The 25,709-nt window shown below is 35.7% G+C and overlaps 1 protein-coding gene and 2 pseudogenes across 3 annotated transcripts in view; 2 read left to right on the top strand and 1 right to left on the bottom strand.

Moving 5' to 3' along the window:
* The window catches only part of Arid4a (AT-rich interaction domain 4A), a 75,470-nt gene extending 58,135 nt beyond the window's left edge, over positions 1–17,335 (top strand). Inside the window, exons 19-24 of one of the 3 annotated variants that reach the window (XM_071608012.1) lie at positions 1,243–1,384; positions 3,240–4,376; positions 5,043–5,147; positions 9,760–9,966; positions 10,815–10,961; positions 15,562–17,335. In XM_071608012.1, coding sequence (XP_071464113.1) covers positions 1,243–1,384; positions 3,240–4,376; positions 5,043–5,147; positions 9,760–9,966; positions 10,815–10,961; positions 15,562–15,665 — 1,842 coding nt within the window. In that variant the 3' untranslated portion in view covers positions 15,666–17,335. Of the gene's footprint in view, positions 1–1,242; positions 1,445–3,239; positions 4,377–5,042; positions 5,148–9,759; positions 9,967–10,814; positions 10,962–15,561 lie in introns of all 3 variants that reach the window. The other 2 variants (XM_027929741.2, XM_071608013.1) reach the window with 2 other exon arrangements.
* On the bottom strand, positions 362–706 carry LOC114088161 (cytochrome c, somatic pseudogene; annotated as a pseudogene).
* On the top strand, positions 5,171–9,459 carry LOC114088159 (translocon-associated protein subunit alpha pseudogene; annotated as a pseudogene).
* Positions 17,336–25,709: the final 8,374 nt, after the last annotated feature.

The raw sequence follows: 25,709 nt of genomic DNA, 5'->3' as shown, positions 1-25,709 counted from the left end.
ATCATGCTTGGTTCTGAGAGTGCAAAGGGGTTTCCCTTATATTTAAACATATTCACAGGATCAGTTATATAAACCTAAATATAAAACCATTTTTCAGATGTCATTCACGATTTTTGTGAAATACTGAACCTTACTAATTAAGTCCAACCATAACTTTAATTTACTGAATTTACTGAAGTGGAAGTATTACCAAATATTAATTTAACTACAAGTCACTTTTACTTAAATCAGGGTTGTCCAACAAAAATAGTTTTGTCATTCATGATCTGATTTCTGGTGTATCACATCAATTAAATTATGGTGTACATAAGAAAGCCAAGAGACATTTCTGTTTGGTAATAAATAGGGCAATAAGTAGCTATTACTCATTAGTGGTTTTTTTGAGGTAAGCTATGAAGTCTGCCCTTTCTCCCTTCTTAATGCCAGCGAAGATCATTTTTGTTCCAAAGAACGTACTTTTTGGGAATCTCCAAATACTCCATCAGTGTATCTTCTCCCCAGGTGATGCCTTTGTTCTTGTTAGCATCTGTGTAAGAGAAGCCAGCAGCCTGACCTGTCTTCTGCCCAAACAGTCCATGGAGATTTGGCCCAGTCTTGTGCTTGCCTCCCTTTTCCATGGTGTGGCACTGGGCACACTTCTGAACAAAAATCTTCTTGCCTTTCTCAACATCACCCATTTTTAATTTGTTCTTTCGTCACTAGCGCAAAGAAGGTCCCCTATCAGAAGTGGACATCCCACTCTCTAGCCCAAGGACACACTGGTCTGCGCCTATGTATCATTGTCGGTGCAACTGCCAGAACCACTATATTTTTAAAAATGCAAAATCTGATGTTTAAATTTTGGAAGCAGTAGTAAATTTAAAACACATCTGCTGAGAAGTTGTAGCCTTACCTGTACCTTCAGTCTTCAACCTTTGCTATAGAGATCTGCCTAGCATATTGTCTATTTTTGATGTCTTGGTCAGTGGATAATAAGGAACCAGGGGGAGTGCTGAATAGTTGTATAGCTTGCCAATGCACTAGCTTCACAAAATAATTGCAGGGTTACAAATTGTGGAATATCGTATTCATATAAATAGATTAGAAAACTGACCTTGATTTTTCTATAAACACAAATTAGGGGTTGACATATATAAACTAGCTTTTTAATTTATTATTATTAGTTTTCCTTGGAGAATTTAAATGTTCATTTTTCTTAAGGCATTGGACATTCTCATGCATTTTGTCATTGTTGTTACCCAGAATAAAGAAGACAGTGAAAAGGATGAAAAAAGGGATGAAGAGAGGCAGAAGTCAAAACGGGGACGACCTCCTTTAAAATCAACCCTTTCATCAAATATGCCGTATGGTTTATCTAAGACAGCAAACAGTGAAGGAAAATCAGGTACCAGCTGTGCTCACAGTGCTATGCCAGACAGCTCACCTCTGTCAAATGGAATGGAAGGTGCTCGCTCTTGAGAATCACTGATTTATTAAAAATCATATATAGTCATGTGTCATTTAACAATGGGGATACATTCTGAGAACAGCATTGTCATTGTGCAACATCATAGAGTATACTTACACAAACCAAGATGGTTGTAGTATCACTAAGCAGCAATAATCTTATTAATATCATGGAATGCACTTACATAAACCAACATGGTTATGGCATCACTAGGCAATAGAATCTTATAGGACTACCATCATACATGCAACCATCATTGATTGAAACATCACTCTGTGTTACTTAACTGTTAAAATTACCATTGTGTGAGAGAGTCATAGTAAAAATAATCTAGGTTTTAATCTCATGATTTAAATTACAAAATTTAATTCAAAGCTAATGCTTATTTGCTACTAGATTTTATTTAAAATCTAGTGATGTTTTAATGGAGGATTAATTAACAATCCATGAGACCTGATGTGTGCAACACTTTGCTGCAGAGCATGCACTAGTATCCCATGTTAAGTTTAGTGTTATTCAGCAAAGCCAAGACTGTGCTGTTCTTCTTTTACTTTCACCTCAATTTTCTAATTTTGTGTATTTTTACATGTAATGTAAGAAATTTTAAATGATTATCTTACAAATGTCCCTCCCTTCATGAGATTGTCCTGAACTACAATTTGTCATTAGTTCATGTGGTGCTTGAGTGCAAATTAAAAAGGACATCTTTTCTCTTTACTGCCATCTGCTGGAGTGCTGTCATAAAATACAAATACAGGATGTCCACAAAGTGAAAGGTACCCCATAGGTGGCATGCTTTTGTGCAGTGTACAAACTACAGAATTATCCATAGCAGCTTTATTAAACTTCTGTATAAAAGTTGTGGTTTTTTTTAAACATGAAAAAAAATGAATTCTAAGCCAGGCATGGTGGCACATGCCTATAATTCCAGCTAGTTGGGAAGCTGAGGCAGGAGGATCACAAGTTCCAGGCCAGACTCAGCAACTTGGTCAGAACCTGTCTCAAAATAAAGAAAGGGGAAGCACCATTGGGTTCAATTTCCAGTACCACACACAAAAAGCAAAAACAAAACAACCCCCATCTATATTCTTTTATGATAAAACCACAAAATGAAACTTTATACTTTTTCACTTAAAAGAATATGTTGTTTGCCTTTTTGAACTTGTTTAGGATATGAGCATCATATGGGCAGGATTTTTATGTTTTACAGTTCTTATACAACTTTAGAACCCCCCTTATTCTATTATTTTAAAGATTTTTCTAATGTAAAGAAAAATAATTTTACTTGCAAGTAGGTGCCTTTTGTACTTTTTTGTCTATTTAAAGTTTTGAGTATTTACATTGCTCATTTTAAATAGTCGTCTTTCCAGAATCGTTTAAAATGGAATGTCATATATTCCCTTCTTAGGACCCAAAATGGTTAATATTAGTACATACTAGATCTTAGATCAAACTGCTTAACATACTAACTTCTTAGTACTTGTCATTTGACTTTGCTACGTGCTATTGTAACCTAAATATGATACTAAGGAAAATGACCAAACAGCTTTTTATATATCATTGAGATAGTAATATGCTATTTATTGTATCTTCACAGAATTTAGTTTGAAATCCCCTTCTTCTAAATTTTTGTCACAAATGTTATAGCTTATTTTATGTAGGAAATTTGTGTGGGAGTATTTGGAAGTACATGATTAAGGGTTTTGATTATATTTTGTAAGATTTTTGTTATAAGATTACATTGGTAATTAAGATAAAAGCCTGTATAGTATAATAATTTTTTCTCTTGCAGACTCTTGCTCATCTGATAGTGAAACAGAAGATCCTTTAGAAAAGAATTTGATAAATGAAGAACTCTCTCCTGATATTAAGGAAGAACTCGAAAAAAATGAAAATTTGAATGATGATAAACTAGATGAAGAAACTCCAAAGATTGCTGCACATATATTAAAAGAAAATGATAGGACTCAAATGCAGCCTTTAGAAACCCTGAAGTTAGAAGTTGGAGAGAATGAACAAATAGTGCAGATATTTGGAAACAAAGTGGAACAAGTAGAAGAAGTTAAGAAAGAGGCAGAAAAATCTCCTAAAGGAAAGGGAAGGCGAAGCAAAACAAAAGATCTTTCTTTAGAAATTATAAAGATTTCATCATTTAGCCCCGATGAAGCAGGAAGTGAACCTCACATAGAAGCTCATAGTCTTGAATTTTCCTCATTAGACGGTAAAAACTTTTCTTGTGCTACTGAAGATGAAATTGACCAATATGGGAAAGAAAAAAAGTTGAAAAGGAAAATATTAGGACAGTCATCACCAGAGAAAAAAATAAGACTGGAGAATGGAACAGAAATGACAAATAGTGTGTCTCAAGAAAGGACTGGTGATTGTATTGGATCTGAGGGAATAAAAAACTTAAATTTCGAACAGCACTTTGAAACAGAAAATGAAGGAATGCCATCATTAACAGCAGAGTCGAACCAATGTGCTCAAGAGTCCAGTGGTGAAAAACTTGATAGTCCAGCTGAAGAAACTGTGAATACACCACTGAAAGAAGAGGAAGAGGCAATGCCTCTGATTGGGCCCGAAACCTTGGTGTGCCATGAAGTAGATTTGGATGATCTGGATGAGAAGGAAAAGACCAGCATTGAGGAGGTGGTAGTTGAGAGCTCTGAGTCCAGCTCCCTCGTTTCTGTCCCACCTGCCCTCCCTCCTACAGCTCAGCATAACTTCTCAGCAGCTTCACCACTTACTCTCTCTCAGGACGAGTCTCGAAGTGTAAAAAGTGAGAGCGACATAACGATTGAGGTTGACAGCATTGCTGAAGAGTCTCAAGAAGGTCTCTGTGAGAGGGAATCAGCAAATGGGTTTGAAGCCAGTGCTGCCACTGGTACTTGCAATATAATTGTACAGGAACGAGAGAGCAGGGAGAAAGGTAAGGCTTGCCAGGGAAACACTTGCCTTTGTGTTAAAGTAAAAGTTAAGAGTTTCAGGTACTGCTGATTTTTAAGTACCATCTTTTTTTCTTTTCTCTTTTAAAAATGTGTATTTAAGGGGGCGTGGGGGCAGGAAAGCTGGTGGAATGCGATGGCCATTATTACCCTAGGTACATGTATGAGTGCACATATGGTGCAACACTACATTGTGAACAGAGAAATGAAAAGTTGTGCTGCAATTGTGTACAACGAATCAAAGTGCATTCTGCTGTCACATATATCTAATTAAAATAAATAAATAATCTTTTAAAATGTATATATAACCAGGAGTGGTGGTGCACGCCTGTAATCCTAGCAGCTCGGGAGGCTGAGGCAGGAGAATTACAAGTTCAAAGCCAGCTTCAGCAAAAGCGAGGCACTAAGCAACTCAGTGAGACCCTGTCTCTAAATAAAATACAAAATAGGGCTAGGGATGTGGCTCAGTGGTCGAGTGTCCCTGAGGTCAATTCTCAGTACCAAAATAAAAAGTGTTCATATAGAAGTAAATGTAGAGTACATAGATGAATAAATGTTTTTTGTGTTGTTTTCAAATTATATAATTTTCAATTTATATAATAAAATATTTTTTGTGTTGTTTTCAAATTATCTCTTTCCCTTTATTTCAGGTCAGAAAAGGCCAAGCGATGGAAATAGTGGATTAATGGCAAAAAAACAAAAGCGCACCCCAAAGCGAACAAGTGCTGTAGCCAAAAATGACAAGAATGGAGCAGGTCAGTGCTTTTCAGTGCTGGCTTCTGTAGGGTGGTAGTCACTTCAGCAGTTTGCTGGTTTTGATCCTGGCTTGTATCTGTTTAAAAATAAATCTAGTTTATTATATTTTTTCATCAACTTTAATCTGAAGGTACATATCAATTTTACTTAGAACTGGGATAGATGCAATTATTTTTTATACTGATTTTATGTGTATTTCTTATGGAAAGCAGTTTAATATTAGTGCAACATATTAGGGACTCTGGTGTTAAAAACAGATAAAGGAGCTGAGGATATAGCACAGTTGGTAGAGTGCTTGCCTTACATGCACAAGGCCCTGGGTTCAATCCCCAGTACCACACACACACACATAAAAAAAAAAAAAAGTAGATAAATTTACATTTTTGCAGGGAATGTTTTCCTCTGAGCTAAAAAAAAAATCTAATTTGTAGATAGTATGGTAATTTTAAAACATGGAGAAATAAGGGCAATTCTTATTGATTAAAAAAATTAGTAAATCTATATGAATGGATTAGATTACATGAAAAAAATTTTGTGCGATGAATAAAATTAAATAAGAGAATGTGGTAGAAATAAATGCAATTGATTTTGATAGATTAATAAAGTTTAACCTCTAAAATATGCCTTCATACAAGTCTGAAAAGGAAGTTCTAGGTTACAACAGACATATAGTTCAAGGAAAGAACATATGATTTACACAGGATAAAAGGCATTTTAGTAGTCGGGGGTTACTGTCAGCTATATAGTGTAGTCTAAGGAAAAGAGCGCGATAGGAGATGAGTATATAAAAGTCTTAGGAATTACAAAGGGAATGTGAGTAATGTTACAGTGGGCAAGCCTGGCAGTCATCACCTTGTCAAATAATCAAAGTGAACACCATCCTTATTGAAACAGTGTCCCACTGGACATTAGCAGCCACATATGTGATATTCCTATCAAAGATACATAATGTGAATCTAATCATGAGGCAGCATCAACAAATTTAAGCTAAAGGATATTCTGTAAAATAACTAACCTATAATCTTCAAAATTAAAAAGGTCATGAACATTGAGGAAAGAGGAAATGTTCCAGCATGAAGGGGACTTTAGAGACAGAGATGTGGCAACTAAATGCAATACATGATTTTTACCTGGATACTACTGCTATAAAGGGTATAATTGGGGCAACTGGAGATCTGAGGATTAGATGATAGTAATATATCTGTGCTAACTTTCTGATATTGATGCTTTATCATCGTTCTGTAGGAGTGTGGTATTTTAATAAATATCCACATATACATTGATACTTTTCTCTTCAAGAAATAAAACTTAGGGGCTGGGATTGTGGCTCAGTGGTAGAGCGCTCGCCTAGCACGGGCGGGACCTGGGTTCAATCCTCAGCACCACATAAAAATAAAGGCATTGTGTTGTGTCCATCAACACCTAAAATATAAATATTAAAAAAAAAAAAAGAAGAAAGAAAGAAAACCTAAATCCCCTCCCATTTAGTGTGGGATGAACTCAATGTCCCATTTCTAACAAAGTGGCAGTGACAGAGTGTGACTCTGGAAAATAGGTCATAAAAGGCACCAAATTCCTCCTTATTCTTCATTGGATGGCTTGTTCTAGGGGAAGTCTGCTGTTGGGAAGATATTCAAGCAGTTTGTCCAGAGGCCCGTATGTTGTACCAATAGCTTGAGAGAGTGAGTGAGCCACTTTGGAAGAATATCTTCCAGCCTCGGTCAAGTCTTCAAAGACAAAAGCCCTGGCTCAAAATTCAAGTGTAACCTCACAAGATTCCTGAGCCAGACCATACAATCTGCTCCCAGATTCTGATAATCAAAAATTGTGTGAGATAATGAACACATTTGCAGTTTTAAACTGCTAAGTTTGGGACTAATTTTTAATACAGCAGCAGATAACTGACACAGAGAATGTTGTCTGTAGAAATATCACACACTGAAGTACTCTAGTGTAGCAATTGGGTGAGAAAATAATATGGGTAATGTTTGTAGATTTGAAGATTATTTCAGATACAAAGTTTAGAAGATTAAAAAAGGAGGCCAGGTGTAAGGGCTCACGCTTGTAATCCCAGAGGCTCAGGAGGCTGAGGTAGGAGGATCACGAGTTCAAAGTCAGCCTCAGGAAAAGTGAGGCACTAAGCAACTCGGTGAGACCCTGTCTCTAAATAAAATACAAAATAGGGCTAGGGATGTGGCTAAGTGGTCGAGTTCCCCTAAGTTCAATCCCTGGTACCAAAAAAAAAAAAAAAAAAGGAAGAAAGGACATGACTAATTTTACTAGAATCTGGTTTAAAAAGCAGTGAAAGAGGAAATAATTAAAGAGATTTGGTAAATAAAATCACTAGGATTTAGTTAATAAGATAAATAAATAAAATCATTAGGATTGGTCAAGTATTAGGAATTAGTTACCTGAGATATGGAATATGGGAGTAGTAGCAGGCTATAGGAAGAGAAATTTGGAGAATGTTTAAAGGTACCCAATATTAGGGAAATAAGGATCTGGGCTTAGAAATCAGTCGGATTTTAGAAGATAGTTGTCAGAGACTCGAAAGAGAATGAGATTACCATGAAAGAATTAAAAGAATGAGCAGAAAAAGGAACAAAAACAGTGTGGCATAACCCTTTATGTGGGCCAGGAGGAAGAGTGTGGAAACTCACCAGAGATAAATTGAAGTTAGTAAACACTAGGAGATTTGAATAAGAAGTTTCAAATGCTGTAGAATATTCAAGTAGGATTGAAATACATAATTGAGTTGAACCAGTAGTTTAAGTTTGGGACCCTAACCACAGCATAGAGGTGTGGTTAGACTATGGAAGTCAGGTTAACAAGAGTTTCTCTTCCAAGGAAAAGAGGTGCCAGTTAAAGGGCGAGGTCTTCTCCTCTTCCCTCCTTCTCTTTTTTCAAGGGTGGAAAGATCTAAGCATGCTGTGCACTCTGGGAACCAAAGAAGAGAATACAGACAGTTGACATTGGTTGTTGGAGAGGAGCTGGTACAGCTGGTCTTAAGAGCGTAGCTGAGGGGCTGGGGATGTGGCTCAAGCGGTAGCGCGCTCGCTTGGCATGCGTGCGGCCCTGGTTCGATCCTCAGCACCACAAACAAAGATGTTGTGTCCGCCGAGAACTAAAAAATAAATATTAAAAAAAAAAAAAAGAGCGTAGCTGAAAAGATCAGTTTGTCCAGAAACTCTTTTTTGAAACCAAAAAAATAAAAAGACAATAAGGACAAATACAGGTAGGAAAGGGACTTGGAAATTGAATGTGTAAACCTCAGCTTTGCCTTTTTAGTAGAAGGCAAGGTTGGCTTTAGAAAGTGAAGTTAGGTCAGAGGTAAGGGGTAGAGCTTGAAAAAAAAAAGGAAATAAAATTGACAATTCCAATGTGTTTTATGGGAAAACCAAAAGTATCTTCTAATATGAGATTGCCGATATGATACTAAGAAGTGTAACTGGGGATGAAGAGTAACGCCAGAGCCGCCAGGAGCACTCGCTGACTGGGACTGGATTGGCCATGCCATGAGACTCCTCCCCCGCCTGCTTCTGCTTCTCTTGCTGGCTCAGTATCTTAGAGAGGATGAAGAAATAGTGGAAGATTCAATAATTGAAGATGAAGATGATGAAGGTGAGGTAGAAGAAGATGAACCCACAGATTTGGCAGAAGATAAAAACAGAGGAAGAAGATTTATCTTCTTCTGAAGCATCACCAAATGCAGATACAACTATCTTGTTTCTGAAAGGAGAAGATTTTCCAGCAAATAACATAGTGAGGTTCTTGGTAGGCTTTACAAACAAGGGTACAGAAGATTTTATTGTCGAATCCCTAGATTCCTCATTTCGTTATCCTCAGGATTATCAGTTTTATATCCAGAATTTCAAAGCTCTTCCTCTGAACACTGTAGTACCACCCCAGAGACAAGCCAATTTTGAGTATTCATTCCTGCAGAGCCCATGGGTAGACGACCCTTTGGTCTGGTCATCAATCTGAATTACAAAGACTTGAATGGCAATGTATTCCAAGATGCTGTCTTCAATCAACTGGTTACAGTTATTAAAAGAGAAGATGGGTTAGATGGAGAAACATTATGTATATGTTCCTTGCTGGTCTTGGACTTCTGGTGTTGGCCTTCATCAACTCCTAGAATCTAGAAAGTGCAAGAGACACATACAGAAAGTAGAAATGGGTACATCAAGTCAGAATGATGTTGACATGAGTTGGATTCCTCAAGAAACTTTGAATCAAATCAATAAAGCTTCATCAGGAAGGCTGCCCAGGAAGCGGGTACAGGAGAGATCGGTGGGATCTGGTGAGTAAATGTTCCTTTGTGCAACAATTCAGTCTATACTTCCCTGCTGTAATGTTTTGGGAATTAGTACAGAGAAACCATATCACCATAGAAGGCAACTACTTCTTATGTGTGGACTGAGCAGACAGAGTCTCTGGCAATAATATTGCTGAAAATGTACTGCATTTTTTTTTTTCTAAATTAACAAATTTTTTTTGGAAATCATTAAAATCTATGTGTGTGTAAAAAAGAAGTGTAACTGCTGAGTCTGTTGCATTTAGGTTTTTATCATTTATAGTCTCCAAGTAAACTTGTTGTTGTTGTTACAGGACAAAGCAGTGATAGTGAAGATCTCCCAGCTGTGGACAATTCAAGTAAATGTACCCCAGTGAAACACCTTAGTGTGTCTAAGCCTCAGAAGCTTACACGATCACCTGCAAGAATCTCCCCTCATATCAAAGATGGAGAGAAAGAGAAACACAGAGAAAAACATCCAAATTCATCTCCTAGGACATATAAGTGGAGCTTTCAACTCAGTAAGCAGCTTATGGATAACATGAATATATATTGTAAAGTGGAGTATATTTAAATTGCCAACTTAATAAGGAATAATGGTTAACAAATAATTTATGTATTCCAAATCATTAATCACTACTTGTTATCTTAAATACAAATCTGTAACTTTTTATAAGATTAACTTGATAAATATTGATGAGATTGCCAGTTAAGAAGACACATATGGGGCTGGGGTTGTGGCTCAGCAGTAGAGCACTCGCCTCTCAACGTGTAAGACCCTGGGTTCGATCCTCAGCACCACATAAAAATAAATAAACAAAATAAAGATATTGTGCCCATGTATAACTAAAAAAAAAAAAAAGACACATGGCTGGGTGTGGTGGCGCATGCCTGTGATCCCATCGGCTCTGGAGGATCAAAAGTTTGAGGCCATCCTTAGCAACTTAGCAAGACTCTAAGTGCCTTGGCAAGACCCTGTCACTAATTATAAAATAAAGGGCGGGAGATGTGGTTTAGTGTTGAAGTGCCCCTGGGTTTAATCCCTAGTACCAAAAAAAAGAACCAGTCTGATATAAATTGATTAAACTGAGGTGCCTTTTGTCATATCAGTAATTTAAAATAATACTTATATATAGATAAGGGTTGCTTTGTGTTCATTTATGTAATGCATGTTGAGTATAGAAATTTTGGATATGTAAGGATGCTTAATCATGAATTTAATTCATATCTTACCTTTTTAAAGAGCCTTATTGAGCTTATTATGGTATGCTTTAATAAACTAAACTTTTTGTTCACTTATGATTTAGATTTTTGATAGAACTGCTATCTTTTTTGTCATAGATTTTAAAATAAATTTTTTCCCTTTTAGATGAATTAGATAATATGAATAGTACAGAGAGAATCTCTTTTCTTCAAGAAAAATTACAGGAAATCAGAAAATATTACATGTCTTTGAAGTCTGAAGTTGCAACCATAGACAGGAGAAGAAAAAGATTAAAAAAGAAAGACAGAGAAGGTAATTTTATTAATTTTTTTCTCATTTTTTTTCCAAATATACTATCAATTTAGAAGATTTGTTTGTCACTCTCTGAGTATGTTATATACATTTATTAGTTGTTGCTTTTAGATTCCTAGTGTTTTTTTCTGTTGCCTTTACTAAAGTGAATGGGTTAGCAGCTGAATTAGTCAGTATGAGACCTCTGAAAGGGAGTATGAACTAAGTTATACAATTTTTTATTTTACTAAATGTGGTGGGTTCTCCAGAAGATCTGACTTTCTCTGAAATTTACTCTTTGATCAACAGGAATTTATTGAGTGCCTATTCACAGACACTGTATTTGTTATTATGAGGGTCATTAAAATAAATAAGATATAAGGCTGATCCTCAAGGGGATTATTTTGCTGGGGCAGTAAGTCATTTTCTAAGCAACTGTAGTATAATTCAGTGCAGTTCACCATCATTAATGACTACTTCATCATGTGCTAGGTGCTCTGCCAGTTGGTAGAATGGAAAAGATGAATTAAATGAGTGCAGACTTTGATCTCAAAAATGTGAACATCTAGAAGGACAGCCAGGAATTACATTAACCAGTGTAGGAGTTAGTGGAAGGACAGGATACTTTGAAGTAATCATTAAAGGGATAAAGTATCCCAGTTAGATCTTAAAAACATGAAGGGTTGGACTTGGAGTGTGACTCAGTGGTAGAGTGAATGCCTGTCACACAGGAGGCCCTGGGTTTGATCCCCAGCACCATACACACCACACAAAATAAAGTGTAGGGTTGACTTCTAATTAAATGTGTTGGAGAGAATGTGGATAACTGGAATTTATATACTGTTTATGAAAGAACAATTTTAGTATAACTATTTCTAGAGAACTATTGTACCCACAAAACCTAAAAACATGCAGAATACATTCTTTTTCTAGGTGTATCCTTCAAACCTAGAGAAATCCTTATTCCTGTGGCCAAAACCAACTATACAAAGATGTTCTTTACTGCACTGTCTTGAAATAGAGGAAAATGGAAAATAGCCTAAACATTCATAAATAGGGATGGATGAATAAATAATGGTTTACTCATTAAAAAAACCTTAAAACTCTATACCTAAAAAGAATAGAGAATAAGACAGCTGACTAAAGGAGAAAATAAATGTCAGCAGCATGTCTTTTGATAGCTGAGCAGCCAATGGACTATTGTAACTCTCCTAGCAGATGAGACAATTCTTACAATGAGACAAAACAAGCAGCAAGCCAGTTCATACCACCTGATTCCAGAAAAGCTCTGAAGGCAGGGATGTGGGACGATGCCGAAAAAATAGAGATTGGGTGAAAATGGAAAGAGAAATTAGATCCTCCTATCCCCCTCTGTAAAACAAGGTTACGGCTTTCCTCATGTCCAGGATAAAACAGGAGATTAACTTAACAGAAAGTAGGTTTATAGACTCAGGGACACCAGCCATACCGAGAAGTGAGCGTAAGGTTGAATCAAAAGTTATAGATTGAGCAAAAAGTTTGAACACTGAATAGTAAGACTCCCGTCCATCTTCCAGCCTAGGATTTGATCCTCTTGGCTCACTGAAAGATGTAGCCAAGTTTTTGCCCATTCCTGGGAGGAGATTCTGAAGAAATTGACCACCACAGGAAGAAAGACCTAACATAAATACCAACATTTGGATGTTCCTGTACCAGAAAGTAACATCTGTGCTAATCAGTGCATGTGCATTGCTTATGTTGAAAAGCCTCAGTGTTCATAGACAGCTTCCAGTTAGCCTCCTGATGCCCCTCTCTTCAATGTGGGAGCCACATGACTAGATAATTGAGGAAAGCCTGTATATAAAACAGATGCTAAAGTAGATAAAGAGACCAAAAAGGAACTTGAGGGAAAACAGTATAACTATTTTTTTTTTTTTAAGCAAAAGGTACACTATTAAAAATATTCAGGGGCCAGAAACAGTGGCACTTGCCTGTAATCCCAGCGGATTGGAAGGCTGAAGCAGGAGGATCAGAAGTTCAAAGACAGTCTCAGCAACTTAGCAAGGCACTAAGCAACTTATTGAGATCCTGTCTCAGAATAAAATCTAACTTTATGTTTTTATTTTTTAATTTGGTGCTGAGGATCGAATCCAGTACTTCACACATGCTAGGCAAGTGCTGTACCACTGAGCCACATCCCCAGCCCTCAGAATAAAATATAAAAAAGGGCTGGGGATGTGGCTCAGTGGTTAAGCAACCCTGGGTTCAATCTCTGGTACAAGAAAAACAAAAACAATTCAGAACTGGAGGAAATGAAACTAGAAGATTGAAAGGACTCACTGTACCCTCTATAAAGAATGAGGGGACAGGAAAAGGGTAATAGCAAAGCATTTCTTGAAATTTTAGAATCCTGTGGATAAAGATTTCTAAAAGTTTACTTTATGAAGGTACATTTGAAAGAAATAAATCTCAGAACAGCATCAAGTTTCTTAAGTTAGATTTAGAAGCCAAGCTAAGAAACGATATGCAGTCCAGCAAATAGGCAATCCCACAGAGAAAAATAGAATACTGATGTGATTCTGCAATCTGTGTATGGGGTGAAGGTGGGAGTTCATAACCCACTTGAATCAAAGTGTGGAATATGATATGTCAAGAAATTTGTAATGTTTTGAACAACCCACAATAAAAATTAAAAATAAAAAAATTAAAAAAAAAAAAAAAAAAAAAAAGAAAAGGAAAATCTCAGGGGGATGGGATGGCGAACGGAAGCTGTAGGATGACCGCTGCATAGCAAGCCTGGAAAGCACCTACTCCAGAAATAGGATGGAACAGAATCAGGCAGAAGGGCTCCAGGAGTTCATCTCAAAAATAATTAAGTACAGGTGAATTAACTGACAGGCTTGGCTTTATGGAGACAAATTTTCTGCCCTCGGTAAAGATTTAGAAGGAATTACTGATAAAATAACTTGTGTCGCATGGTCTTGAATCACTCAAATCCAGCCTTTTTTTGGTACTGGGAATTGAACCCAGGGGTACTCTACCCCTGAGCTCCATCCATAGACCTTTTTTAATTTGTTTTTCTTTGGAGACAGGGTCTTGCTAAATTGGGGAGACTGGTCTCGAATTTGTAATTCTCCTCCTCTGCCTCCTGAGTTACTGGGATTACAGGCATGTGCCAACACAGTTGGCTCCAGCAGTTTTTAGTTTCTGGGAATAGCATGGAGCAAAATGGAAAACGATCAGACTCTGTCCTTTTCTTTAAAAAATTTTTAGCATAAAAGTCTTTATAGTACTTTTAAACACAAAAAGAAGAAAAGAACAAATTAATAAATTTCTTCAGAGAACTCCCCACTTCTTTGCGTTCAGTTTCCTAATGGTGATGTAAGTTTCAGACAACTAAAAAGATTCCTTCCTTTTTTATTCTTTGGAAATTTTTATAGTAAGTTATTAAATTGAGACTAAGTGATTTCTAGCATACAAACAAGAATCTTTTACAATGAATAACATATCTATTGATAATCACATACATCTACAAATTTTTTTTTTTTTTGGACTGGTGATTAAACCCAGGATGCTTTACCACTGAGTCACATCCCCAGTCTTTTTTAATTTTTAATTTGGGGACAGGGTCTCACTAAGTTGCTTAGGGCCTTGCTAAATTGCTGAGGCTGACCTCAAATTTGCAATCTTCCTTTTTCAGCTTTCTAAGTCCTGGGATTACTTTATAGGTATGTGCCACATGCCCAGTACACAGATACTGTTGAATAATAATTAAAACTTTAAATAGGAACCAGTAGGCAAAGATTGGCAGGAGAAGCTCTGGGCATGGTGGCACATACCTTTAATCCCAGTGACTGGGGAGGCTGAGGCAGAAGTATCACAAGTTCAGGGCCAGACTCAACAATTTAGGGAGACCCTATTTCAGAATTTAAAAAGTAGAAAGGTCTGGGGATATGGGGATATAGCTCAGTTTAGGTAATGTGCCCCTGGATCCATCCCCAGTACCATTAAAAAAAAAAAAAAAAAGATTGGAGAAGGAAAGTTTTGGAAAAAAAAAAAAGAGAAGATAAAAGCAAAAAAGGAAAATGTCTGAAAACTGGCAAAACACTTTCTCTCTAAAGTTAGGTTAAAGGTCTTTGAGGATTTTCCCCTAATCATACACCCACATTGCTATAACCTGCACAATTGTGATAGCTGATATTTACGGAAATTCTCTGGATGTTTCTGATTTGGGTCAAGCCAAGTCCTTTACTGGGATCTTTCAAGTAGGGGTTTAAAAGTTTAATCTCTCTAATCTTTACATTTTGTGGTGTCTTTTTTTTTTTTCTTCTTCTTTCCCTTTTTCACTGCTAGGGATTAAACCCAGGGCCTTGCATATACCAAACACATGCTGTACCACTGAGCAACACTCCCAACCCTGTGGTGTCTATTTTGAACTTTTGGTTACATAACTGACTAAGGACTGATTCCATTCAATTGAGTCAAACAAAATATTTGCTGGCATTTGTTATCCCATCATGTAACACTGAAGAGACCAATGAATAAAGAAAATAATGTTAAGAATCTTATTTCTACTTTGCCATCCACTAGGTATCTCTGTGCAATCATTTCTGACTCTAACATCATTGTTTTTATTCTACAGTGTCTCATGCAGGAGCCTCTATGTCATCTGCTTCATCAGACACTGGAATGAGTCCCTCATCATCATCTCCCCCACAAAATGTCCTTGCTGTAGAATGCAGGTGATAAACATTTTCTCTGCCTTCCCAGCAGTTTGCTGCCATGGACATAAATTCCAAAACCCTGAAATACAACCACAGAGAGCACTCAACTGGTTTGACATTGCTAAGTATATCCTGTGTACTTTTCCAGGCTGGATTGTATCTATTCCCTTCTCTCTTGTTTTATCTTGTTGCAAAAAAAAAAAAAAAAAAAAAAAAAGCTGATTAATAATTGAAGGTTAGGCAGCCTGCCATATTTGTTATAATTTTTCCTCTTTATTTTTTTCATTTTTTGTGATATAGAAAAAAAGGGCACTTAGCAAATTTGAATTTGTAAAATAAAGCTTTTCAGGTGTTATAGAAATCATAGACAAGCAAGTGCACATGGTAAACATCAAAATATTATCCAGCTGAATAGATACTGCTGCACTTTCACTAAGATGTATTTGTATACTTGGTGAGTAGGGGGTTTATGTTGTGTTTTTTATTGTTGTTGATGTTTTTTTTTTTTTTTTTAATTTCTGTGGAAGCACTTGCTATTTAGAACTGCCAAAGTATATGTTCAGCAGTGTGCCCAGGTTTAAAGGTGTAAATGGGACAAAATAAATTGTGAAAGGAAGTGTAGTTGACTGAAAACTACAGTTGTAATAAGTCTTCCACTTTTTATAGGACTTTTGAGCACACAATTATGCAAATATTTTAATGTTTATTAATGTTTACAGTGGAATTGTGAATAAGTTTTCAGTGGACTATCTTATCCCTTGACAAAAATATTTTGTCTTTTTTCTATGTAATTTCAGAGTTTTTATTTTGTTACAAAAATACAAAAATGAAATATATAACAACAATGAAGTTATTTAACAAGATTTCTAAAGCTGAAAATTTTGTGTAAAATAAGGTATTATCTTGCAACTTGTTAAATATATTTATTCAGACATTGGATGTTGTATTTTTATGTATTTTTTAAAATATTAATAAAATTGAAAAAAAGAAAATTCTAGGTTAATTCACTCTTTGGATGACGCTAGCTCTCAGCTGTCCCTTTTACAGGAGGTACCTCCAGCAGCCTGGCCTGTACTGAAGGGAGTCTGTCTCAGTCCTTCAAACAGAATAGAACTATAAATGGGCATCTGGATCATTGAAGTATGTCCTTATTTAGAAACTTTGGCAGTCCTAGTATTTAAACTGTTTTAAGGATCAAATTTTTGGTTGCCCTTCAGAAATTTTGTCACAGTTTTATGTTTGCTATACTGCCGAATAAATTTATATCTCCCAAAGTTGAGATGCAACAACTAAGTAAAGCAACTATGTATGCTTTGTCTGTGAATTGTTCCACAGGCTGATACATTTTGTAAATAATTCTTCCAAAATCATGTATTTAAAGCAGTTTTGCATATACATTATGTAAAAAGTGATTTTTTAAAAGCAATTTTTAAATTCATGTTTGTACATTGAAAGGGTTTTTTTTTAAACCTCCTTTTCTGTGTTTAATACGCTGTAGAGTATAACCTAGATGCTCTAGACTGTATATCAGGATCTGATTTACAAGAACAAAGTCAGAGCTAAACACTAGTGATGGCATAGCATTACTGAAATCATTGTTTCTTAATTTCATTTTACCACATTGTGAACTTGTGATTCAGATTCCTTCCATTTTCTCAGAGAATTAAAAACAAAAAAAGTACTCTTGTAAAATGCACTTTTCTGTCTTTTCTTTGCAAAGCAGAAGTATTTCAATGTAAAATAAAAATGGAGCTCAGCGGTCAGTATTAATAAAGGCTATGTTTTAAACATAGGCTTTATATTTTTAGTGTTCATTTAAGTTATTGCTTTTTCCCCAAATGCCAGTAACTTTATAGTTGGAAAAATCAGATTTCAAAAAACAAAGCATTTCAGTGTATTCTTCAGCCTTTTAATTAAATATTTCTAGTACTTATACAAATAAAAAATGTGTCATTCAAATCTAGTTGAAACTAGGAAGCAACCTTAGATTTAGACATTGAGATATTTTTCAGAGGCAAATCAGTAAATCTGAGATAACTAAGTTTTTAGTTTGAGTACTGTCTATCCCTTCCAACTGATATAAATTTGGTAGTGAAGTATTGGGGTGTTGCTACAGAGAATAAATGATATATTCATTGAATAAATATATAGACACTTAAAATTCTTTTCATTTGGGGCCTGGAAAAGGTTATAAAATTAAGTGAATGTTTATTAGGCATTACAGTTCAAATATTGGGCATGTTTTGAGTTTACCTAAAATTTAGATAGTTCTTACATGTGACTAAGAAAGTAAAAGGGCAAAGACACTCTAATACCTAAAATGGAAGGTTTTATCTGTAAAATCAAGATATTTAATTTTAGTTTACCATGTGTGCCTTTATTGTTTGCTGTTTTTGTACTAAATATTCAGTTTAACTGTCTTTTACTAGGAAAGATGGTTGTACTTAGCACATTTAGAAGACTACTACATACTATCTGTGAAATTGCTTTAAATTATGGAAATTATATTGATTAAGCTATTAATTTATTTATGTACCTTTCTTATGAGCCCTGTAAGTTAACATAGTTATCAAATTATGAAAACATTTAAAGCTAACTTCAGCAGCACACAAAACCTTATCAGAATTAATTCATCAACAATTTATTGAGTATCTTCTGTGTGGCAGGTATTATGCTAATAATGCTAAGCCAGGAGCCACAAAAGTGAAGAAGACTGAAGAAGGTCCCTGTCTTCATGGAATGTGTAATCAAGTTGGGTAGATATTAAAACAAGTGACCTAATATGAAGTTTTGGTGTGCTATGAGATCACCTGATTCAAGAGCTCAGCTAGTATGAAGGCTTGCTTGGGTGGTCTGGAAGACTTTGCAGAGACAGCAACACTGAATTTGAGCCCCCATGAGGATTATTTGACTAGGAAATGGGAGGAGAGAGATGGATCCTCTAGCATTCCAAGAACATAGGGAAGGAGAATTTGGTACTAAGGAGCCAGGGTTAGAGCAGACCTGGGACGGGGCCAGGTTAAACAGAACCATTCAGGTACTGCTCAAACTTTGCAACTGACCATCTCTACTTCTTGCTCTTCTGTTCCTCTGCCACTCTCATCCCTTGCCCAGAGCTGTCTTTTTTCTTTCTTTCTTTTTTAGTTGTAGACGAATGCAATACCTTTATTTTTATTTTTATGCCTCACATATGCTAGGCTAGAGCTTTTACTACTGAGCCACAACCCTAGTCCCTAGAGCTGTCTTGAGCCATGTATCCATGAAGTTTTGGCTGACTTCTCACCACCATAGAATATCATCCTCTTGTTTGCCCTGTAGTGTTTTACCTGAGAGCTTACTTGTTATTATGTTTACTTGTCCACGTGTGCTTCTGCCCTACTAGATCATGAGTTCCTTAAGTGCTCCTTAGTCATGGGTGTGTTCCCCAAAGTGCCTAGTCCTATCTCTAATAAAGTAAGGTAGTCAAATATTGTTTAAATCGAGAAAAATTACTCTCAATGCTATTGTTTCTGTTTTGTTATTAGTGAGTTTTATACGCAAAGCCAGAAATTCAAACGAGGTGTTCAGGTTTCTTTTCTTCAAGTGATGGCATTGAGGTCCAGGAATGGGGCTCAGTGGTAGAGTGTTTGCCTAACAAGTGCTAGACCCTGGGATCAATCACCAGCATGGAAAAGGGGAAAAACCAAAGAGATGGAGTTGAAATATCATTTGGAAAGTATAGGATAGACTTAGATAACATTTCCTCTCCAACTGAAATTATTAATTGATGAGTTGCTTTTCCTTCTCTCCTTCACTGTCACGTGGTTACCCACAGCCTTTTATTCCATTAAAGGAAGGGTACACTGTGGTAGCATTTATCAGTGATGAAGATTGAATGACTATTAGAGTGGAGTTTGCAATCAAGCAAATATGTACTTTAGTGTTTTCACAATAAAACTAGAAATTTTTTTAGTCCTTTATTTATTTATTTTACAAAATTGTTTTCCATGTTGACAAGCACAAAAACAAAACAAAACAAAAATGCTGTTCATTCATATGGGACCCATTATGTACCTCTTTAAATAGAATAAGAAGGGTAGTACTTATAATTTTGGTATTTGTAGTTAAAGTAATTATGAAGCTGTCTTCATTTTGTTGTCTGTATCATGCAGAATTCATTTTGAAAAGTACTATTGTAAAAAAAAGCTTAAGACCTGACATGTTAATATAATAAATAATTATTTGTATAAGTAATTGAATTTCTTCTCAAAATAAATTAAACAAGATAGTATAAGTATGTCCCATGCAAAAATCACAGTGGTTTCTGAAATTAAAATTTAATTGGACATCCTATATTTCATCTGCAAACTCTACACTAGTTCCTTTTCTGTCGTATCCTAAGCATATGTTTATTAGCCTCTAGATAACCATTTTTGGTCACTGATGAGGCATAACAAATTGCTATACTTTCTTTTGGTTTCCAAGGATTTTTCATGGGCAGATTATGATTGAATTTTAGAATTGGATTGGCCCTGTATATAACTGAAAACAGAATTTTCTGGAGGTGTTGTGTTCTTTTGATTGGACCCTGTTCCCACCAGTGGTTAACTGCTTTCAGGAGTTCCCTCATATCTATCCAAACTTACTTTCAAATAAAAACATAAACTTGCCTATGACAGGCCCTTTACAATTATGAATAAAGCCACTATAAATATTCACATGCAGCTTTTTGTGTGAGCATGTTTTCACCCTTCTTGCTTAAATACCTAGGAGATTGCTGGATTATACCACTGTTCTATCTTACATTCCTACAAGCAGTATACGAGAGTTCCAGTCGCACTGCACCCTCGCCAGCATTAGATACTGTTTAATGTTGGGTGTGTGTGTGTGTGTGTGTGTGTGTGTGTGTGTGTTTTAGCCATTCTAATAGGTGTGTAGCGGTATTTCTCTGCTTTTAATTTTTTTAATTTGCATTCCCAAAATGCAGTGATGTCATGTTAGGTTTTTTAATGTCTGACACCCTTGAGTGTTAAAAAGTATGTAAAGAATTGCCCCCTCCCATGAACTGCTAGTGCAAGTATAAAATTTATACATCTATTTTGAATCTGAAAGAATTTAATACACTAAAGAGAAGGTTTACCGCCTATAAATACAGTTCATTTGCCCTGTAGAAAATCTATGTATGTCTAAGGAGATTCGTATTAAGACTATTCTTTGCAGCATAGTTTGTGTGATCAAAAACAGGTGGGGGCATACACCTTTAATCCTGTCAACTTGAGAGCCTGAAGAAGGAGGATCTCAAGTTTGAGACTAGTCTTAGCAATTTAGTGAGACCCTGACTCAAAAGACTGGGGTTGTAGTACAGTGGTAAAATGCTCCCGGTCTCAAGACCTAGAACCAGAAAAAAAGTTGGGGGTGGGGACCATCTTATGTGCCCATCAACAGGAGGATGGGTAAATAAGTTGTGGCATATTAATTAAAAGCATACTAAGAGCAGTTAATGGGCTAGAGGTAAATATATAAATATAGAGTAAGCTTCCAAAAAACTAGTAGAAAAACCAAGTTGCTAAATAATAAATAAAAATAAATTATTTTTACATCTTCTTCCAGAAGATCAATAAAATTGATAAATCTCTAGTCAGATTGTTCAGGAGATAAAGAGAAAGAAAAAATTACCAATATCAAGAGTGAGGGATGTGGCATACTACAGAAGCTATTATAAAGTTGACAAAGAAATATCATGAATATATTTATGCTAATAAATTCAACAACTAGCTGAAATGGAGAAAATCATGGAAAACAGATTACCAAAAGGAGGAGGAGAGAAAAAAAAATTCAAGGTGTGCATGGCTACATTGATAAAGGAAGATATGACACTAATTCTATCCAAACTCTTCCAAAAAATTGGAACTTAGTCTACAAGGCCAACCATTATCCCCTCAAGAGCAACACCCCTAGTGACTTAACTCTTTAAAGACTCCAGCACCTCCAGATAGGGCCACAGTGACGCAACCTTTAACATAATGGGCCTTTGGGGGACACTTCCAAACCACAGCATGTAAAATAACCAGTTAATGTAATTCACCATATTAAAAAAAAAAAAAAAAAAAAAAAAAACCTTAGGATGCAGAAAAAGCATTTGACAAAATCCAATATTGGTTTCTAATAAAAGAAAACCTTGGCAAAGTGGAAAGTGGACTAAAAAGGAACAACCTCAACCTGATAAAGGAAAACTATGAAGAGCATACAGTTGACATCATATTTAATGATGAAAGACTGAATACTTTTTCCTATGATTTGGAATGAGACAAGGAGATCCACTCTCATCGCTTCTATTCAACATTGTACTGGTGGTTCCAATCAGAGAGCATTCAGATAAGGAAAAGGAATCACAGGTGCCTGGACTGGTGAGTTTAGCAAGATTGCAAGAGGTAAGATTAATATACAAAAATATCAATTGTTTTCTATACAGTAACAATAGTCAGCAATTGAAAATAAGGTAGACCTATTTAGACTGCATTTTGTTTTTTCTTATAGATAATTAAGGATTCATTTTGACATAATTATAAAAGCATGGAATATAATTTGCTCTAATTCAGTCCCCAGTACTGAATTCCCCTTTCCCTCTCCTCTTCTCTTCCCTCCTGTTTCCTTCCCTCTACTCTACTGATTTTTCTGCTATTTACTTACAGTTTTTTAAATTTAGTGTCTTATGCATTATTACTCTATGATTACACTAGTGGAGTGACTCTGAAACATGTGCAGCCAGAGGAATAAGAAGTTGTGCTCCATTTGTGTACAATATGTCAAAATGCATTCTACTGTAAAATTAATTAATTAGTTCATTTTAAAAAAAATTAAAAATAGTGTCTTGTGGATATACATGATAGTGAGATGCACTGTGGTATATTCATATATGTACATAGGAAAGTTATGGTCAGATTCATTCCATTGTTCTTCCCTTATCAGGTCCCTCCTCCCTTACTGTCAATCCCTTCATTTACTACACCAATCTTTCTTCTGTTTTGATGGAATTCCCTTATTCTTTTTATCCCTTCTCTCTTTCTCTCCTTATTTTAGACTAGCTTCCACATTCATCCTTTGACTTTTTTGGGTCTGGCTTTTTTCATTTAGCATGATAGTCTCCAGATCCATCTATTTGGCAGCAAATACCATAATTTCATTCTTTTTTAAAAAATTTTTTGTAATTGTAGATGGACAGCATGCTTTTATTTTATTTGTGTATTTTTTTATATGGTGCTGAGGATGGAACCCAATGCCTCCCACATGCAAGGCAAGCGCTGTGCCACTGAGCTTCAGCCCCAGTCCCTAATTTCATTCTTCTTTATAGCTGAGTAATACTTCATTGTGTATATATACCACACTTTCTTTATACATTCAGTGTTGAAGGACACCTAGGTTGGTTCCATAGCTTAGCTATTGTGAACTGTGCTACTATAAACATTGAAGTGGCTGTATCCCTGTAGTATACCAATTTTAGATCTTCTCAATATATACTAAGGAATGGGATAGCTAGGTCATATGGCGGTTCCATTCCTAGTTAGTTAAGCAGTCTCCATACTGCTTAACTAGTTGCACCAATTTACAGTTCCACCAACAATGTATGAGTATACCTTTTCCCCCATATCCTTGCCAACACTTTTTAATTATTTGTTCTTAATAATTGCAATTCTGACTGGGGTGAGATGAAATCTCAGTGTAGTTTTGATTTGCATTTCCCTAATTGCTAAAGATGTTGATCATATATTCATATGTTCTAATATATATTTTTTTAATATTTATTTTTTTTAGTATTTGGCGGACACAACATCTTTGTCTGTATGTGGTGCTGAGGATCGAACCCGGGCCGCACGCATGCCAGGCGAGTGCGCTACCGCTTGAGCCACATCCCCAGCCCATGTTCTCATATATTTGTTGGCCATTTGAATTTCTTCTTTTGAGAAATGTCTGTTTAGTTCTTTTGCCCATTTATTAATTGGGTTTTTTAAAAAATATTTTTTTTAGTTTCAGGTGGACACAATATCTTTATTTCATTTTTATGTGGTGCTGAGAATTGAACCCAGTGCCTTACGCATGGTAGGCAAGTGCGCTACCATTTGAGCCACATCCCCAGCCCATTAATTGGGTTATTTAAAAAAATTTTTTAGTTGTGATTGGACACAATACCTTTTATTTTATTTACTTAAGTTTTATGTGGTGCTGAGGATCGAACCCAGGGCCTTGCACATGCTAGATAAACACTCTACCACTGAGCAATAAACCCAGCCCAAGGGTTATTTGGTTTTTGATGTTAAGTATTTTGAGTTCTTTATGTATTTTGGATATTAATGCCTTATCTGAGGAGCAAGTGGCAAGGATCTTCTCCCATTCTGTCAGATCTGTCTTCACATATTTTTTCCTTTGTTGTGCAGAGCGTTTTTAATTTGATGCCATCCCACTTAACTGATTTTTTGTTTTATTTCTTGCACTTTAGGAGTCTTGTTAAGGAAGTCAGCTCCTGTGCTGATATGCTAGCGTGCTGGGCCTACATCTTCTTCTAGCAGTTGCAGTTTTCTTATCTAATTCCTAGGACTTTGATCTACTTCGAGTTGATTTTTATGTAAGGTGAGAGATAGGGGTGAGATTTCATTATTCTACATATGGATATCCAGTTTTCCCATCACCTTATTGAAGAGGCTATCTTTTCTCCAACATATGTTTTTGGCACCTTTATGTAGATAAATGTGATTATGTGGTGTCTTTGTGTCTTCTCTTCCATTGGTCATCATGTCTGTTTTGGTGCCAGTACATGCTGGTTTTGTTACTGTAGGTCTGTGTTATAATTTGATTTCTGGTATAGACAATCTGCAAGATAGTGAAAAATTCCTAGACACATATGACCTATCCAAATTGAACCATGAAGGTATAGAAAACTTAAACAGATCAGTATCAAGAAATGAAATTGCAGTAGCTATCAAAATCCTTCCAACAAATAAAAGCCCAGGATTGATTGATCCTCAGCCAAATTCTACCAGATCTTTAAAGGAGAACTAATAGTCAACTCCCTCAAATTAGTTCATGAAATAGAAAAAGAGGAAATACCAAAATTCATTCTATGAAGCCAGTATCACCCTGATACCAAAACCAGTCAAAACACATCAAGGAAACAAACTCTGGCCAATATCCTTGATGAACACAGATGCAGAGATTCTTAATAAAATACTGGCAATTCACATATAAAAACACATTAAAAAGATAGTGCACCATGATCAAGTGGGGTTTATCCAGGGATGGGAGTTTGTTTTGACGTATAGAACTCAATAAGTATAATTTACCACAAAAATAGAGTTAAGGACAAGAATTATATGATTATCTTAATAGATGCAGAAAAAAATTGACTAAGTGAAGCACCCATTCATGTGTAAAACATTAAAAAAACTAGGGATAGAAGGAGTTTACCCCAACATTGTAATGGCTACTGTGACGAACCCAAGGCCAACATTATACTGAACAGAGAAAAAAATGAAAGCATCTCCCTAAAAATAGAAACAAGGATGCCCACTCTTACCATTCCTAGTCAACATAGTCCTTGAAACTTTAGCCAGATCAGGCAAGAGAAGGAAATTAAAAGGATACAAATAGGAAAAGAAAAGCTCAAATTGTCCCTGTTTGCTAACAATATGACCCTGTATTTAGAAGACCTAGCAATTGAAATTTTAAGAACACCATTCACATAAAATGTGAAATACACTGGGATAAATCTGACAAGGGAAAAGATCTCTACAATGAAATCTATAATATACTGATGAGAAAAAATAAAGACAATCTTAAGTAAATGAGAAAATATTCTTTGTTCATAGTCTTAACACTTAATATTGTTGAGTTTCTTTTCTCCCTGAAACTATTTGAATGAGTCCCTCAAAATTTAATGTGTTGGGGGCTGGGGCTGTAACTCGGTGGTAGAGTGCTTATCTCACACATGTGAAGTACTGGGTTCAATCCTCAGCACCACATAAAAATTTAAATAAATAAAGATTTTTTTTGTATGATATATGTATATAATATATATATATATATATATATATAT

This window comes from Marmota flaviventris, chromosome 2, assembly GCF_047511675.1.
Source record: "Marmota flaviventris isolate mMarFla1 chromosome 2, mMarFla1.hap1, whole genome shotgun sequence".
NCBI classification, from domain to species: Eukaryota; Metazoa; Chordata; class Mammalia; order Rodentia; family Sciuridae; genus Marmota; species Marmota flaviventris.
The sequence above is the reverse complement of the archived record's forward strand: the minus strand, read 5'-3'. Positions and strand labels throughout refer to the sequence as shown.